Source organism: Aquarana catesbeiana, linkage group LG02 (assembly GCF_042186555.1).
Source record: "Aquarana catesbeiana isolate 2022-GZ linkage group LG02, ASM4218655v1, whole genome shotgun sequence".
NCBI lineage: Eukaryota > Metazoa > Chordata > Amphibia > Anura > Ranidae > Aquarana > Aquarana catesbeiana.
The window spans coordinates 488,078,766-488,095,837 of record NC_133325.1 but is presented as its reverse complement, the minus strand read 5'-3'; the positions used below and the strand labels follow the sequence as shown (position 1 = coordinate 488,095,837).

The window sequence follows — 17,072 nt, the reverse complement described above, 5'->3', positions numbered from 1 at the left end:
ATGAAACAGTTATGCATGGATTGAAATTGAAATTGCTGGTTCCTGCTGAGCAGACCAAATTTCGATCCATGTATAGCCAGCTTTCGGCCCTGTTGTACAACAAGGTCAAAACACATTGGTCTCATATCTGTATGTAATGTGACACCTCAAAGTGAGACATGCCGAACCTATACAGATTCTCTACCCACAGCTTGAAAAATCTGAACACAAAAAGATCTACAAAAACTTAAGGAAAGCAGTTTGTGCCAGCAGTGCAACCTTGGGATACTAGAAGTCCACTAGAGCAAGTGAGAGAAACAAAAGGGGAGAAAGGGAGAGAAGAGGGAAGAGGAGAAGGGTAAACAAATGAGTGTATGGGAAAGAAAGATTAGTTGGCTTGGTACACATCATTGGAAAGTCTGTTTATTTGTCTCTCAATTACATTAACAGTAAAAGGATTAGAATAACATATAAAATAAGAAATAGATATCTGAAACCATGCTAACTTTTCTTTCATTACCTTTGGTACATGAGGGTTAAACTCCACAGCACGGTGAATAGCTTCTACAGCATTCATTTCTGCAGTGCTGAGTCCTCTTCTAAAAGCTGTTTCAGGTGAAAACCTACAGAAAAAAGGCTAAAGTCAGTTTTCCTTTCACTTCATACAGTGTTTTGCCAGGTACATACGGGCTGAAAATCATCTGAAAATGGTTGGTTCGGCAGGAACTGGACAACCTTTGCCTTGTGTGTAGAACGTTCATGCTGGAAAACCAGCATCCAATCAGCGATGGCAGCCAATGAGTGATCACTCAGCTTCCAGTCTGCAGCCATATAGGTGAGTATGTATGTTTGTTTTTTTATTTCCCACAGTCCTCCTTTAATAATACCAGTCTAAATCAGGGAAACAAATTAAAAGCTATAGTCTTTAAAATAAAATATAAAATACTGACCTGTCAGACACTGCTCTGGCTTTTATTAATGCTGCTGTATAACATATTGTTGCTGACTTTGGAAGACTGATATCTGTAAAAACAAAAAATTATAATATATTTGTTTATCATCAAGGGAAAAATTATATTTTTGACTTATCAGTGAAATCCATTTCTTAGAGTACAGTACAGGACTGTTAGTCTTTAACCACAGGTTATATGCTGCTACCTTCCGGCGATCAAGCACAAGCACGAAAAGAATGCTGTTTGGACACCCCTATATAACCCCTCTCACTCCCAGCTATTCACAGTTCTGTATCAAGCAATGGGGAAATAATAAATAACAGAGGAGAGAGACCTGTGTTCTGTACTGTATGCCAAGAAATGGATTTTAACTCAATAGAGAACATTGCATCTTTAGATTTAACCATGGGACATCCAAAAGCAGTCAAACTGAGGGATGGGCAACACAGAAAACAAATGTCAGGCCCACTAAAAGTAGTTGTAAACCTCATATGCATTAGTTCTCAAGGACTTGTAAAAATACAAAGCGCTGTATTTTTACCTCAGTATTTATCTCTGCGCCTGTCACAGCTTTCTGAAAATCTCCAGTCTGTGGGCATGTCTACTGACCAGAGCTCGGGAGACGGAGTTATCACATTACCGACTCTATCTCCCAGACAACACACTAGCCCCATTTTAGGCAGCATGCACAGTGCTAGTAGTTTGCCCACGTCATTCCCTTCTTGGAAGTGGGGTGCACAGCTGGAAGATGGGGCCAGTGATGTAATGACTTCCCCGCCCATGGACCAGAGATTTTTTAGAGAACTCTGACATTCGCAGAGATGAAAACATTGAGGTAAAAATAAAGCGGTTTGGATTTTTATTGAGCAAACTAGTACTATAAAACACTGCACTATAAAATAGTGCACGACTTCGAGAACTGATGCATACGAGGTTTACAACCACTTGAAATGAAACACACTCAGGCTGGGGGCAGCAGGAGACATGTACCCTTCACTCGTGCTTGAGTCTCGTCAGCATGTCTGCCATCAAAGGAGAGGGGGTGGGTTGCGACACCTTTTTTTTTCATGTGTCATATTTTTTTTTTTTTAGTAGCAAAGTGGAGAGGATTACAAATGACAGGCTGCTCGTGCCAGACTGTGCATAAATGACTGTTAGCTAAAATGTTCCGTTTACTTTTTGTTATCTAGGTTTACAACCACTTTAACAAATGTGTCAAAAACGGCTTTACAGAATCAGAGCGGCTTGAAGCATCTTACGCCTGATGCTGAAAAGCTCAAGAGGCACTAACAAGTCTGGTAATGTGACCCTTAGACCTGGTTCACACATGAATGCGGCTTTGTTATCGCATTACTTCAGCGTGACTTCAAAGCTGCCCGTCAATGCGACTTGCCTGTGATTTCATGCACAGATGTCAACGCAAGTCACACATGAAATCACCAAAAACAGTGCTGGAATCTTTTTCAAATCAGTGCATGTCAGAGTTGCACAGATTTAAACAGTTCCATAGGCACAAATAGGGTGTGACTTGTCATGTGATTTTGAACTGTCAAATCGCATTACAAGTCACACCGGTGTGAACAGGGCTTAACAGGGAATGGAGGTGCTCTATCCTTTAGACCAGTGGTCATCAACCCTGTCCTCAGGGCCCACTAACAGGCCAGGTTTGCAAGATAACTGAAATACATCACAGGTGATATAATTTGCTGCGCAGTGATTGCAGTATTCTAGTCTGCATCTCCCCAAGGTAATACATAAAACCTGGCCTGTTAGTGGGCCCTGAGGACAGGGTTGATGACCACTGCTTTAGACCACAGGCTAAATTGAGGCTTGTCTAATCCACCTAGCAATGGTGGAACAAGATGCAGGGAGTTCCCTGCGGGAACCCTCAGGCAGTACAAAGAGGGGGTAAATTCTAACATCCTCAAGACAGTGGAGGTAAATTTCTGTATCATGATTTAGAGCAGGGCATAAGAAGAAAAGGACAATGCTATGGTTGAGGTGAAAGCAGGGAACCACCAATGATAAAACCACTAATGATAAAAGGTCTCAGAACAAACTTGTTCTTGTGTAACACAAGGAAAGGCTCTTTACAGGATAAACTAACTCAGAGACCCGCTACTTAAGAGGTTGATAGCAACGAGTAAGACCACCTTGTGAGTAAAGTCAGATAAGGTAATATGCCTAATAGGTGTGAAGGGTTGACAGAATCAGGTTAAGGAGTGTCAGAGCGGAATTTACAGAGGTAGAGATGTGTGCAAATCCCTGAACAAATGCAACAAAGAGCTAATGAGAGGTACCCAAGGCTAGATGTTGCTCTGAACTAGACTGAAGGAAGGACAGGATGTGTCCCATGAGTACCTCCTAGGATGACATTTCCTGGTCTCGCACCACGCAAAATAGGTTTTCCAGGCACAATGGTAGACTCTGCTAGAAGTTGACTTCTCATCCTTTAAGAGGGCAAAGCTGATCAAATCTGATAGACTCATCTTAAGACCTGGACTTCAACAAGCCTTTAAAGTCAACGACTGAGAAGCAGGATGGTGGACCAGCCCTTGAGACAGGAGGTCTATATGATTTGCAAGAGTCCAAAAGTACCACGTTGCCCTGGGCCAGTTTGGTACAATGACAACCACTGTAATGCCCCCCATCTCGATTCTGCAAATCAGACAAGGGAGAAGCTGAAGGGGTGGAAAGGCACAGATCAGATGGACCCTGAGGAAAAGCTGGCACTCCGGTAAATCAGCAAAAATGGATATCCTTTAATACAAAATGATAAGTTGCAGTGGAGTAGAAAGCCAACGCATTTTGGCCGGTAAGCCATAAAGTATGGCTACTACCAAAAGTTCACATACCTTTAAATAATAAATGAACAATCACAAGATCACAATTGAGTCACATGAGCATCAAAAGGGAGGGATAAATAAACAACATACACATAAAAAATATAAAAACATTACAACAAACATAATACATTTCAATTAACATAATACAGAGCCTCGATATTCGAGGACATATATCTATGTTCCTCTCCAGTGACAAAAGAAGTAAAACTTTTATTGACGCTGTGTACCCAAAAATATTTACATGTGTTGGTTCCACAATGAAAAGAGCCAGGGTAAGATAAACAGGTTTAAGCCCAATTATTAAATCTAACATGACTGGGGGAAAGGAGGGAAAAGTAAAGTAGGAACACGGTGACTGGAAAACTGCAAATTTTGGACACAATCTTATGTAAGAAACCACGCAAATAAAGTATTAGAAACTTATTAAAATGTATTATCTGGTTATACTCCACTGAATAAGTTGTTACAAATATAACACAATCATTCTTTCATCTACATCTGATCTGTTTATAAGCTGCAATTCTAAATCCTCTCTCAATAGACCAGTCTGGATATCCTCTGGAAATCCTTTGGAACTGAGGTCTCTCTCTAATCACATCACATTCATTATTGAAGGAATCCTCCGTAGAGCAATTCCTTCTGGCTCTCGTAAATTCACCCACTGGTGGAGGCTACTCTCCAGTAAAGTAGCATTTCCTGCACAAGTCTTCCAATAGCTCTTGATAAAAACAGTAGGAACATCGGAACTACCCTCAAGAGTAATGCCCCATACACACGATCAGAAATTCCGTCAGAAAAAACTTGGATGGTTTTTCCGACGGAATTCCACTCAAGCTTGCCTTGCATACACACGGTCACCCAAATGTTCTCTGAACTTTCGACCGCCAAGAACGCGGTGACGTACAACACTACGATGAGGCGAGAAAATTAAGTTCAATGCTTCCGAGCATGCGTCGAATTGTTTCCGAGCATGTGTGATTTTTTGCGCGACAGACGACCGCATTTTCGGATAGGAACTTTTTCCGACCGAAAAATAGGGAACCTGCTCTCAATCTTTTGCTGGCTGGAATTCTGCCAGCAAAAGTCAGATGGAGCATACACACGGTCGGAATTTCTGACCAAAAGCTCACATCCGACTTTTGCTGGCAGAATTTCTGATCATGTGTATGAGGCATATCCAAAAATTAATCATTTGATTGTTGAAATTGCCAGTAAATTTAAAATTTAAATCCTTGCCATTGATATAATTCATAAACTGTGACAATCATCTATAAATCTCTCATACAAAAACAAATTACTAAAAAAGGGTTATTATGAAAAATTCTTCCCACCACCCTGTATAAAGATTTGCTAATGATGGTAAAAAAAATTGCTCCCATTGATGCATCATACAGCTGTAAATAATAGGTGTCATCAAATAGGAAAAGGTTATAGGTCATACATACAGCACATAGAGCTGTACATACAGAATAAATACAGCTGTCTTCATTTCAGCCTGCAAATCAAAACAATGTGATTATTTTAAAGTGGGGTGATTCTCTTCTATACCCACTGTAAATGATACTTAATTGCTTCATTAGCCAGTGAGTGGGGTATGGATGAATACAAGGCAGTGACATCCAGAGTAACCCAAGTAAACTATGCAATGTCCCTGAACAGGAATTTGTGTCGTGTATCTTAGGTAGATTATGAAACACAAGAGTAACTGGATCGTTTACTACCAGATATTCTGCTGTTTTCTTACTAACTGCCCCCATTGATTTGCCCCATCTATAAGATTGTACAAAAGGAATTTAAATAAAGACATAGTTTTCTGTTTTAAAGGCAGATATGTATTATCATCATTCAGCTGCCTCAGGGCCTCCGTATCAGGATTGCCAACTATCAGTAAATTTATGAACAGTTTGTAAAATACATCATTTTTGCATCTGTCCAGGAACGTCCGTTAGAGATATGCAGTCTGCATGTCCGTAACAGACATACAAGGACAGATGCAAAAATTACTAACAGTTGGCAACCCTGCTCCGTGCAAAACTGTGCAGCACTAAGCACAACTGCTGATCCACATTTATCAGCATCTCTTATAACCAGACTATGGTTATCTTTAAGCCAAACTATGGCCTTGTGTTCCATTTTATTTAAATTTGATTATTATATCCCCGGAGATATCCCACTTTATGGATGATTGATTACCAGTGGCAACCGCCAAAGTCCTACACAATCTGTGCTTCTTTTTTATTTATGTTGTTCTTGTTTTGTGCACATGTGAGATTTATGTTTGCAACATAGAGTTAGAAGCTACTGTAATTTACATATGTGATATTATTGCTCAGATTATTATTATTGAGGGTTATTTAGTGTGGCACAATTTACTATATATTGACACAAACATTTATAACTTAAAGTGCTACAGCTATTCATTTATATTTTTTGGGTGAACGTGAGGAATTGTTATAATATTCTTTGTTACCTTGCCTGTGTTCTGTCTAAATGTCTCAGATGTCCACCTCAAATGAAGTGAGCTTAAGGACAGCTCAGTTTCTAGTCATACAATGATCATTGCTGTTGTAGGAGATGACCATTAACCACTTGACCTCCGGAAGATTTACCCCCTTTCATGATCAGGCCATCTTTTGTGATACAGCACTGCGTTACTTTAACTGACAACTGCGCGGTCGTGCAATGCTGTACCCAAATACAATTTATGCCCCCTTTTCCTACAAATAGAGCTTTCTTTTAGTGGTATTTGCTAACCTCTGTGCTTTTTTACTTTCTGCTTTAAAACACATCCAATAAAAAAAAATTGAAAAAAAAAAAAACAAAATCGAATTTCTTCATAAATTTAGGCCAATATGTCTTCTGCTACATACTTTTGATAAAAAATTCCCAATAAGCACATATTGATTGGTTTGCGCAAAAGTTATAGTGTCTACAAACTATGGAATATTTTAATTAATTTATTTTTTACAAGTAATGGGGGCGATCAGCGACTTGTAGCAGGACTGCAATATTGCGGTGGACATTCGGACACTGACACTTTAGACACTTTTTGGGGCCAGTGACACTAATACAGTGATCAGTGCTAAAAAATATGCACTGTCACTGTACTACTACTAATGACACTGGCTGGGAAGGGATTAACATCAGGGGTGATCAAAGGGTTAACTGTGTGCCTAGCCAGTGTTTTACTACACTGTGGGTGGTGCTTTTACCAGGGGAAGAGATTAAATTTATTCCTTGCTTTGTAGGGACACAAATTTCATCTTTAACCCTCCTGTCAGAACGGCAATCTGCCTTGTTTACATAGGCAGACCATTGTTCTGTCTTTTTGCAGGATGATCTGTGAATGATGGCAGTAACCGAGTCCGCAGTACCCGCCGATTGGCTTCTGCTGTGTTCAATCACAGTGGGAGCGGGCCGCCAGCAGTGCACATGCACATCCCCTACCTGGAAATGGTGCCGTCTGTTATAGAGCGGACCTTAAGTGGTTAAAACTGCATCTTATGTACCAGTGGGTAACTTAAGACTTATTTATTATGGTGAAAATGTTCTTTTTTCTTCCATTATAGTGTTTATGGTGACTATTTTTGTATTTTGTATGAAAAGAAACATGACTTGCAGCCTTCACTATTACATTCTTTGTTTGTCAGACCTCAATTTATATATAAGAAACCAGGGGAAACTACTAGCATGTACGGTGTTCCATTTTTAGGCCGTACCTAGGGCTGGGGAAAAAATCGATTTGAATCTTGAATCGAGTTGAGAGGTCAAATCGATATTTTTAGATTTTCTTTTTTTTCACCAGAACTGGCGCTGACACCACGCCGTTCCTGAGGAGCTGCGGGCAGGAGTTTTTAGGCAAAGCTGGGACTTTGGCCTAGACCGCGAGGCGGACGGCCCGGACTAGGCCGAAGCTGCTGCCTCGCCTAAAAACTCCTGCCCGCAGCTCCTCAGGACCGGCGCGGTGTCCCAAAAAAAAAAAAAAAAAAAAACTTGATTCGAATTGTTAATCAAGTTTTTTTTTTTTTTTTTAATCTCAGAATTTTTGGTTTGAGAAAATCGCCCAGCTCTAGCCGTACCTCAGTTTACTTTATGCATCTGCATTAGCCGGGAGTCCAGCAAACCATGGGCTTTCCTTTCAATAACCAGAACACAATCAAACTTGTCAGGAGACATCATCAGAGCTAGGTGTCATTGTCCAGTGTCTAAGTCAATATTCAGTGTTACAACTACCGCTTCATTGTCCCCATGGGGTTTTTTTAGAAGCCCAAACCTCTGGACAACTGACCTATTTTCCTCAGGCTTCCCTTGAGCCCAAGACTGCCTCAATCTGCATTTTGGGTAACAAATATCCTACTCTCATCCATCACCTTGTTTTCATTTTTAGCCCAGACTCTATCACATACCCACCCTTCTTTTCAAATCCATCGGGTCAAACACTTTCCCCTAGGAGACAGTAAGTTCTGGAGAGGGCATCTGTATCACTACAAAGCCCTAGCAACCATGGATGCTCTGTCCTTGATTAGGTCTGTCATACTTTTGGTGTGAACAAAGGATCTCATCCATAGCCCTTTGAAAGGTGGCAGGGGCCCCTTGCAAGCCAAATGGCATGTGCACATACTGCCACAAACACTCTGGAGTGGCAAAAGCGATCTCTAATTTTGTACTGTATGTGAGGAGGATTTTCCAGTAGCCCTGATGTCCAGAGTGGATATTAACCCAACCTCTCTAGTAATTCATCTATCCAAGGCATGGAATGGGCATTAAAGTTTGACACCCCATTCAGCTTCCTTAAGTCATTGCAGAAGCAGATCAACTGTCTGGAATGGGAACAAGCATCAATGGGCTAGGCCACTCACTCTTAGGTCTCTCTATTATTCCAAGATTTAGCATTTTCTGTATCTCCTCTGCTCGAGCCTCCATCTGTCTTTGAGATTCCACAATTCCATAGGCCTTAACTGGACACAAGACTGGGGTTCGGTTTATACATTGCATTTTGGGCATAGCCAAAGTCCCCTGCTGCTACCTGTTCTGTGAGGAAAGAGAGAGAGTGAAGAGAGCCACTGCTTCCGGGCACAGAGCTGGATTGAGATCAGGCTCAGGTAAGTATTTCGTGGTGTTGGGGGGATAGGTGAAAATAGAAGGGTCTTTTTTACCTGAATGCATTCAGGTAAAAAAAAAAAACAAAAACCTTCAGCCTTTACAACCACTTTAAAATAGGTAGAGAAAATGTATATTTTGGTAAACACCAAAACACAGCATTATTATATATAAGTGGTCATCTATGGTAACATCTTACTTGATCCAGCAACCCTCAGTCTAAGGGCTCATATACACAGGATTTTTAAAAATTGCAAGCGCTACTTTCAGGAAAAAGCAGTGCTAAAAACACGCTTTTAGATGCGTTTTTTGAATAGCATAAAGCTGCGTTTTTCTATGTTTACAGTAAAAACACTCCCTAAAATGTAAAAACGCCTAAAAACACGAAACTCAGCTAAAAGTTTGTTACAGCGTTAAGCCGCGTATTGCGTTTTTACAGCTCCTAAACGCTTATGCCTCCAAACTCCTCTGAAAGTTTATGTGTGCATAGACACATAGGCTAACACGGAGGAGGGTTCAGAGGCAGTAAAAAAAAAAAAAAAAACTGCCAGATGCCCCTAAAAGCAGCTGCAAAAACATCCTGTGTGCATGAGCCCTAAAAGTGTTACTGAGCATTTCATAAATCTGCATGTATAGCTTAGCTCTACTGAGCACAAAAGTTTATGTGAGTGTAAATGGAAGAAGCATAGGAGCAGAGAGTACATCTAAGATCTCTGATCAGTTCCATTAATAGTGATGTTCATTGGTAGCTTAGGTAGAGAAAATCAAGCTGATGACAATCAGTGAGTTCCATTTTACTTAAAAATTACAGACTACAATCTAGCACAGCATGTGAAATCTAAAATCACAAACTTGAAGCTGTAGATATAAATGAAGGGTCAGAAGCAGGGGTGCATGAATGAACAATAGGGCCACAGTGTGATCGCTTTATCTTTCTAAAGTGCCAGCCAGGCAGGTATTTATAGACATGCAGACAATTTTAATGCAAACAAAACAGTTCTAATCAGTTTATTTGATTTGATGTCTGTAGCCACCTTTAATTATTAAAACCCAAAGCCAAGACCACTCCATCTAACCATAAGGCTTTAATCTAGCTGGCTTCTAAAGAGGTTTCCTCTTTTGGTTACTACTTGTGTTATGAGTGATGTCTTGCATGTATTGAGAGAAAGTCTTTCTTGATGACTAGACTGTTACAAGAGAACGAGACATCTGTATTGACATCCGGAAACATCTTAGTGTTGTAGAAATTTTGAACAATGAGTTTCCCAAACCAACATCATGTATGAAATACATGAAGGCGTTCTGTTGAACAAAAAGTACATTGAGAGATTAGAGGTGACATCACAACGCCCATCTGGAGTGTTGGTGGTGCGGTTTTAATGCTCTGGATTTTATGTTTGTAAGTAGCTTTCCTGTTTGCTTTTAATAAATCCACTTATGCCCCGTACACACGGTCGGATTTTCCGACGAAAAATGTGTGATAGGACCTTGTTGTCGGAAATTCCGACCGTGTGTAGCCTCCATCACACATTTTCCATCGGATTTTCCGACACACAAAGTTTGAGAGCAGGATATAAAATTTTCCGACAACAAAATCCGTTGTTGGAAATTCCGATCGTGTGTACACAAATCCGACGGACAAGATGCCACGCATGCTCAGAATAAATAAAGAGACGAAAGCTATTGGCCACTGCCCCGTTTATAGTCCCGACGTACGTGTTTTACGTCACCGTGTTCTGAACGATTGGATTTTCCGACAACTTTGTGGGACCGTGTGTATGCAAGACAAGTTTGAGCCAACATCCGTCGGAAAAAATCCTAGGATTTTGTTGTCGGGATGTCCGAACAAAGTCCGACCGTGTGTACGGGGCATAACAGTGCTTCACTATGAGATGCTTTTATGGTAAAAAATACCAGATAGATATACTGTGTGGATTTGAGTTAATCCTGTGGTCAGTTTGAGGTGGTGTTAAGGCAGTGACAGCAAAGAAGATCTGGCTGTGTGGAGGTTTTCTCCCATCTACATGCGCTTTTAGACCTCTTAGTATATATGAGGTCTAGGCTTCTGGTAAGCAGCTTTGTTTTTACACCTGGAGTGCACGTGGATGCATCAAGATTTAATTCATGGTGGATTCTTAATAGTTTACAGTGAGGACTTTTATTGAATCATACTCACATGTGCTGTAATATAAGAGTTATTTATTTTTTAACAGGGCAATATTTTTCAACTATGTCAAAATGTGAATATGTCAACCAAAATGTGATTATTCAGTTCTAGGCATCATTTCATGATGGGGCGGAGCTTAAGCGGTCATCACATCCATTCGTATGAGTGTTTCTTTGGATGAGCGGTGGTATTAAGATCTGTTTGAATCTTGCCATTGTATGCGAGTACAGGCTTTCCTGCTAAAGTGCTATTAGATCTCTTATGCAGTGAGGTCTAGGCTTCTGGTAAGCGGGCTTGTGTAGAGATGTTGGAGCACTTGAGTTTGTTTTGGCACTGTTGCAGTACAGAAGTACTGGTGTTTTTGTGATGGAGACATCTTATGTAACTTGTATGTCATTTACTATTTTATAGGATTGCACAAATTGTATTTGTGTGTGATTCTATCCACTTTGGTTTGAATAAACATTAGTTTAGTTTGTTAAGGAAACAGTGCACATTTTTAATATATATAGAGAATAACTGACCAGGTACTACAGTGAAGCAAGGCAAAATCCACTATATAATAATTTTTAGACAGAAAATTTAAGCAATACCCAGGTGATAACAGTCCAGCTCACCGTCATATTTAGCAAGCACTGCCTGAACATCCGCATATGCCTGCAATTCCAGAAGAGCCTCCAGCAGGTTTTCATGGATATTTACAATGCTGGGCAAAGGAAACTCTTTCATTAACTGCAAGTAAATATATCAATTAGTTAAAACAAATATATCATTACTTTCACATTCACATGCAATTATTCAATTTTTCTGGTGCATTCAAATGAATAGAACCTAATTAGGGTACATTGCAGTCTGATTAGTAATTGCATAGCTTTGCTGGATTTATTTTATGCTTCGCTTGTTATTAATGGGTAGTTTTGATATATCATTTTTCAGTGTGGCAATCAATCAGGCCTGAAATGTATAACACATACAAATTGTTCCACATTCAATATTTCTTTTACGCTTACTGTTGCACTGTTGTTATAACATTTCAGAGGCAGATGGGGGTGGGGGCACTTGTAAATAAGATGTGGAATCATTTCCATAATTCCACCAGGCATCTAGAATTTCTTTAATCACTTTAATTGTAGTTTCAGAATTAGAAAAAAATGTATGCATACAAATGTATATACACTGTAGTTGGTTGACAATGACTCTAACTGAACCTTAAGCGCTTTGTAACTGTTACAGTGACCTTATAGCTTTTATATATATGCTAATATTTAATCTTTTCCCTACTGCATAAAGCACATGTGCAGCAGCAGGTAAAGTGGACCTTAACAGCCAGCCACCACAAATATGCATCTCAGCGGTCTGAGGTTGTGTGCTGAAAGCATGCTCAGTGTGCACTCCCAGCACACTCACCGAGCTCTCACTGACTGCATTCAGTAATGACTTCTGATCGAGAAACAGCAGTATGGGCTTCCGATAATGTGACTGTTATAATAGCCAATTACAGTGGTCACGTTATCGGGAAGCCACTAACCCAGAACTTCTGAATAAAAAAACAGCTGTGTTTGGCAGCTAATTAATAACTGAAGCATAGTTAACAGTGTTTCAATTTGTGAATGAACATGAAGCTTCTGTAAAGAGTGCTTCCTGTTCATTCATTCAGTAGGTTCAACTGCGGCTGCAGAGAATGGGATTGAGGACTTCATGTCCTCAATCTCTTTCTCTATATTAAAAGTGAGACATCAGAGGTCTGTTAAGACCTCCTGATATTTCACCAAAGCAACCCCCCCCCCCCAACAGAAATCTAAGAATAAAAAATAAATAAAAAAAAAATTGCAGAAAAATATATATTATATGTAATGTGGCCTGTACAGAGAGAATGAGCCATTTATTTATGCGACTAAAACAAGAGGGAGCTTTGTGAAAACAGCCTAGGTTATCCTATAGAGACACAATGGCTGTACAGGCACAACCACAGGTTCTACTTTGACAGGTGTGCAGGTGAGTGGTCTCAAATGCACACTTGTCAGCATTCAGGGCCATGGACCTGCACTTTATCAAAATAGGAGCTGCGGCTGTGTTCGTATAGCTGCTGCAGCCCCATAGAGTACCAGAGATTGCCTGCATGCAGCTTTAGAAGGCTGCAGACATGTAAACAAACCATGTATTCATGCTTTTCAGGCCACCGTGGTGCAGTGTACCAACACACTAAGGGTTAGTTGACATTTTTTCTTTGTAGTTACATTCATCCAAGTATGTGAGGCAGCACATTGTGACACACTGCCAAGGCACAAGTCTTCATGGGCAATTTTTTTCTCTTTGGGAGGAGGGCATTTTTCAGCTAAGCATGCCCTCCTGGCTGCATGCCGTAGCGAAGGACAGATGGATTCCAGGAAGTAAATGCTACATTAATCATCTGGCCTTACTCAAGATGGCCGAAGCTAGAAGCGCTAGGTGTGTTATTTTTTTAGTTATTTCTCAACAAAATAAAGCATGGAAAGATTGATGGATGGGTGAGTTTGCTTTAAATATAAAAGAAAGCTCTGTAAACTGACCACGCAGGCATTGACTGCTGCTATGCTTGACATGGTCAGTGTGAATTAGGATAGAAGGGGGACTGGCAGGATTACCAGGTATTTTCTCATCAAAGCAAAAATAAAAACAGAAAAGGCTAGATTAAACAGCATATACATAAAATCACAAACCCCTAATTTCAATATTAAGTTAAGAGTAACATACACTTTAAATGTACCATATTTGAATGAAAACTGTACTTGGAGGCTGCCACTGTGGACCTCTTTCTAAAGATGATAATTGCTGGTTGTCACTGTAATGCAATGGATTCAGTACTTTTTGACTCACTGACCTAAAATAAGCATACAGATCAGGAAAATTATAACTCCACTTATCTGAATACTTTCTCTGGGTGAATGCCTTAGGAAGTCATTTATCAAAGGCAAATAGACTTTTATTTTATTTATTTATTTCAGGTACTTATATAGCGCCGTCAATTTACGCAGCGCTTTACATATACATTGTACATTCACATCAGTCCCTACCCTCAAGGAGCTTACAATCTAAGGTCCCTAACTCACATTCATACATACTAGGGACAATTTAGACAGGATCCAATTAACCTACCAGCATGTCTTTGGAGTGTGGGAGGAAACCGGAGTACCCGGAGGAAACCCACGCAGGCACAGGGAGAACATGCAAACTCCAGGCAGGTAGTGTCGTGGTTGGGATTTCACTTTGCAAGGCAAGTTTCTCTTTGCAAGCCAATTTGGACTAGAGCTAAGTGAATGTGGTAAAATGTCACTTTCCAAATAATACCCAATTGCATGCAAGAAAAATAAAAAAAAACAGCATTTTTACTTGCACATGATTGGATGATGGAAGACAGCAGAGCTACGCCCTTCTATGGGGAAAATATCTCTGCAAAGTGGATAGCCTATTTGTCTTCAGTAAATTACCTCATTGTCTATGAATAACAGACTTGTAATCTATCGAAAGTCACTAATGGCAGCTTCCGTGCCTCGATTTGCCTTAAAAATGCTGCCCTGCACAAATACACAGAACAGTTGTTGCATAAACTTACTTTCTAAACTTACTTAGAACCCCCAAACATTATACATATATTTTTTTAGCAGACACCCTAGAGAATAAAATGGCGGTGGTTGCAATATTTTATGTTACACTGTATTTGCGCAAAGGTCTTTCAAACGTAATTTTTTTGTAAAAAATGCACTCGAATTAATTAAAAAACAAAACAGTTAAAGTTAGCCCAATTTCTTTTGTATAATGTGAAAGATGAGTAAATAGATACTGAACATGTCATGCTTTAAAATTCACACACTCGTGGAATGGCGACAAACTACGGTACTTAAGTATCTCCATAGGCGACACTTTAAAAATGTTTACAGGTTTTCTATTTAGAGTTACAGAGGAGCTCTTGCTTTAGAATTATTGCTTTCACTTGCTTTTTTTTTTCAAACACTTTTATTCCTATTACAAGGAATGTAAACATTCCTTGTAATAGAAATAAGCATGACAGGTCCTCTTTAGTGAGAGATCTGGGGTCAAAAAGACCCCAGATCTCTATTTTTACTTTTAAAAGCAAAAAAATAAAAAAAAATACTGTCTTTCTGCCCAAGAACAGGTGACATCAGATGTCGATCCGGTCATCCAAGGGCATAGAGCCATCTGGGACTATCTTGCCCTCACTCGACTTCCTACCAAGCCATCGACCGCACTTGATCAGTTCTGGGCTTAACGACGACTCCGGTAAGCTCGGAAATGACCGGAAAGTGGAGGGAAGGGGGCTCCACCGCCTATAAAAGTGATCTCGTGACAAATCCGCCGCTGGGATCACTTTTATCAGAAAGCCGACCGACTGAGCAAAGGAAGATACCGGGGTTATAGCAGCTAGCTGCTGCCATGACAATGGTATTTAACCACTTAAGGACTAGCCTCATTTTGGATTTTAGGTGTTTACATGTTTAAAACGGGTTTTTTTGCTAGAAAATTACTTAGAACCCCCAAGCATTATATATTGTTTTTTTTCTAACACCCTAGAGAATAAAATGGCGGTCATTGCAATACTTTTTTTTGCACCGTATTTGCACAGCGGTCTTATAAGGGCACTTTTTTTGGAAAAAATTCACCTTTTTGGAATAAAAAAAATAAGACAACAGTAAAGTTAGCCCAATACCTCACATGTGTGGTTTGACCACCGTTTTCATATGCGGGTGCTACTCACATATGCGTTCACTTCTGCGCGCGAGCTCGTCGGGACAGGACGCTTTAAAAAAATTGTTTTTTTTTCTTATTTATTTTATTACATTTATTTTTGCACTGTTTTTTTTTTTTTTAAATTTGGATCACTTTTATTCCTATTACAAGGTATGTAAACATCCCTTGCAATAGAAAAAAGCATGACAGGTCCTCTTAAATATGAGATCTGGGGTCAAAAAGTCCTCTCATCTCATATTTGGACTAAAATGCAAAAAAAAAAAAAAAAGTCGTTTGAAAAAATGACATTAAAAAAAATATGCCTTTAAGAAAAGTGGGCGGAGCTGGCGTAATGACGGCGCTTCAGCCGTCCAATGGTATGGAGACGGGTGGCGGCCATCTTAGCCTCACTCGTCTCCATACCCAGGCACAGAAAGGTCCCGATCGCCTCCGCTTACCAGAGCCGTCGGTAGCGGGAGAGCGGGTGGGACCTCTCCCGCCGCCGATAACGGTGATCTCGAGGCGAACCCGCCGCAGAGACCACCATTATCGTACACAGAACCGGCTCCTGTAAAGATGGATACCTCGGTTGTGGCAGCAGCTGCTGCCGTTACCGAGATATCCCTCTTCAAAGTGCTGACGTATATGTACAGGAGCCGGTCGGTAAGTGGTTAACTGTAAAGTAATGACGTACATTTACAGTTGGTGGTCGGCAAGTGGTTAAACGGGAGGCAGTCTGATTTGCATTAAATTTTAATGCTATTTTGTTTGATAGATTTCCCACATAATAACCAGCCTGACACAGACATTCCTCCATCTTCATTTGGTGTATGCTGCCCACCCCTTTTTAATACCAACTGAATGCCACAGGAAATCACCAATGCTCTGCGTTCCCATATGGAATGGGAAACTGGAACGCAATTTCTGCTTTGAAAATATAATTATATTTTTACAGTTATAAAAATCTCAAAGTACAGAAATACTTACATCTCTCATTACTTTTACAGCTTCCCGTATTCTTCCTAATCTTCTAGCACACATTGCCAGCCTTCTCTTTACATAAACCAAGACATTCATGTCTCGTTCTTGACAGAAAAAAAAAAAAAAAAAAGGTTGTTTTCAGTTACCATGTTGAACCGTACTAGCATTAAAAAAAAGTGTCCACGCATGAACTCTTTCTAAAGTATCTTGGGTGAAAAAAAGTCAGTTTTACCCAAAACTTATATTATGGTTTTAGGTGGACCTAAACCATCTAAGAATTTCTTACACCTCTCAGGACTCTTTGGTGACTTTGTGCTGGAG

General features: G+C 40.1%; 1 protein-coding gene across 5 annotated transcripts in view; it reads right to left on the bottom strand.

Moving 5' to 3' along the window:
• The window catches only part of ST7L (suppression of tumorigenicity 7 like), a 289,595-nt gene that overhangs the window by 130,872 nt on the left and 141,651 nt on the right, over positions 1 to 17,072 (bottom strand). For all 5 annotated transcript variants that reach the window (XM_073615725.1, XM_073615728.1, XM_073615727.1 and 2 more), the window contains 4 exons: positions 16,758 to 16,855; positions 11,663 to 11,777; positions 930 to 1,002; positions 500 to 602 (listed from right to left, as the gene is read on the bottom strand). In XM_073615725.1, coding sequence (XP_073471826.1) covers positions 500 to 602; positions 930 to 1,002; positions 11,663 to 11,777; positions 16,758 to 16,855 — 389 coding nt within the window. The remainder of the gene's footprint in view (positions 1 to 499; positions 603 to 929; positions 1,003 to 11,662; positions 11,778 to 16,757; positions 16,856 to 17,072) is intronic.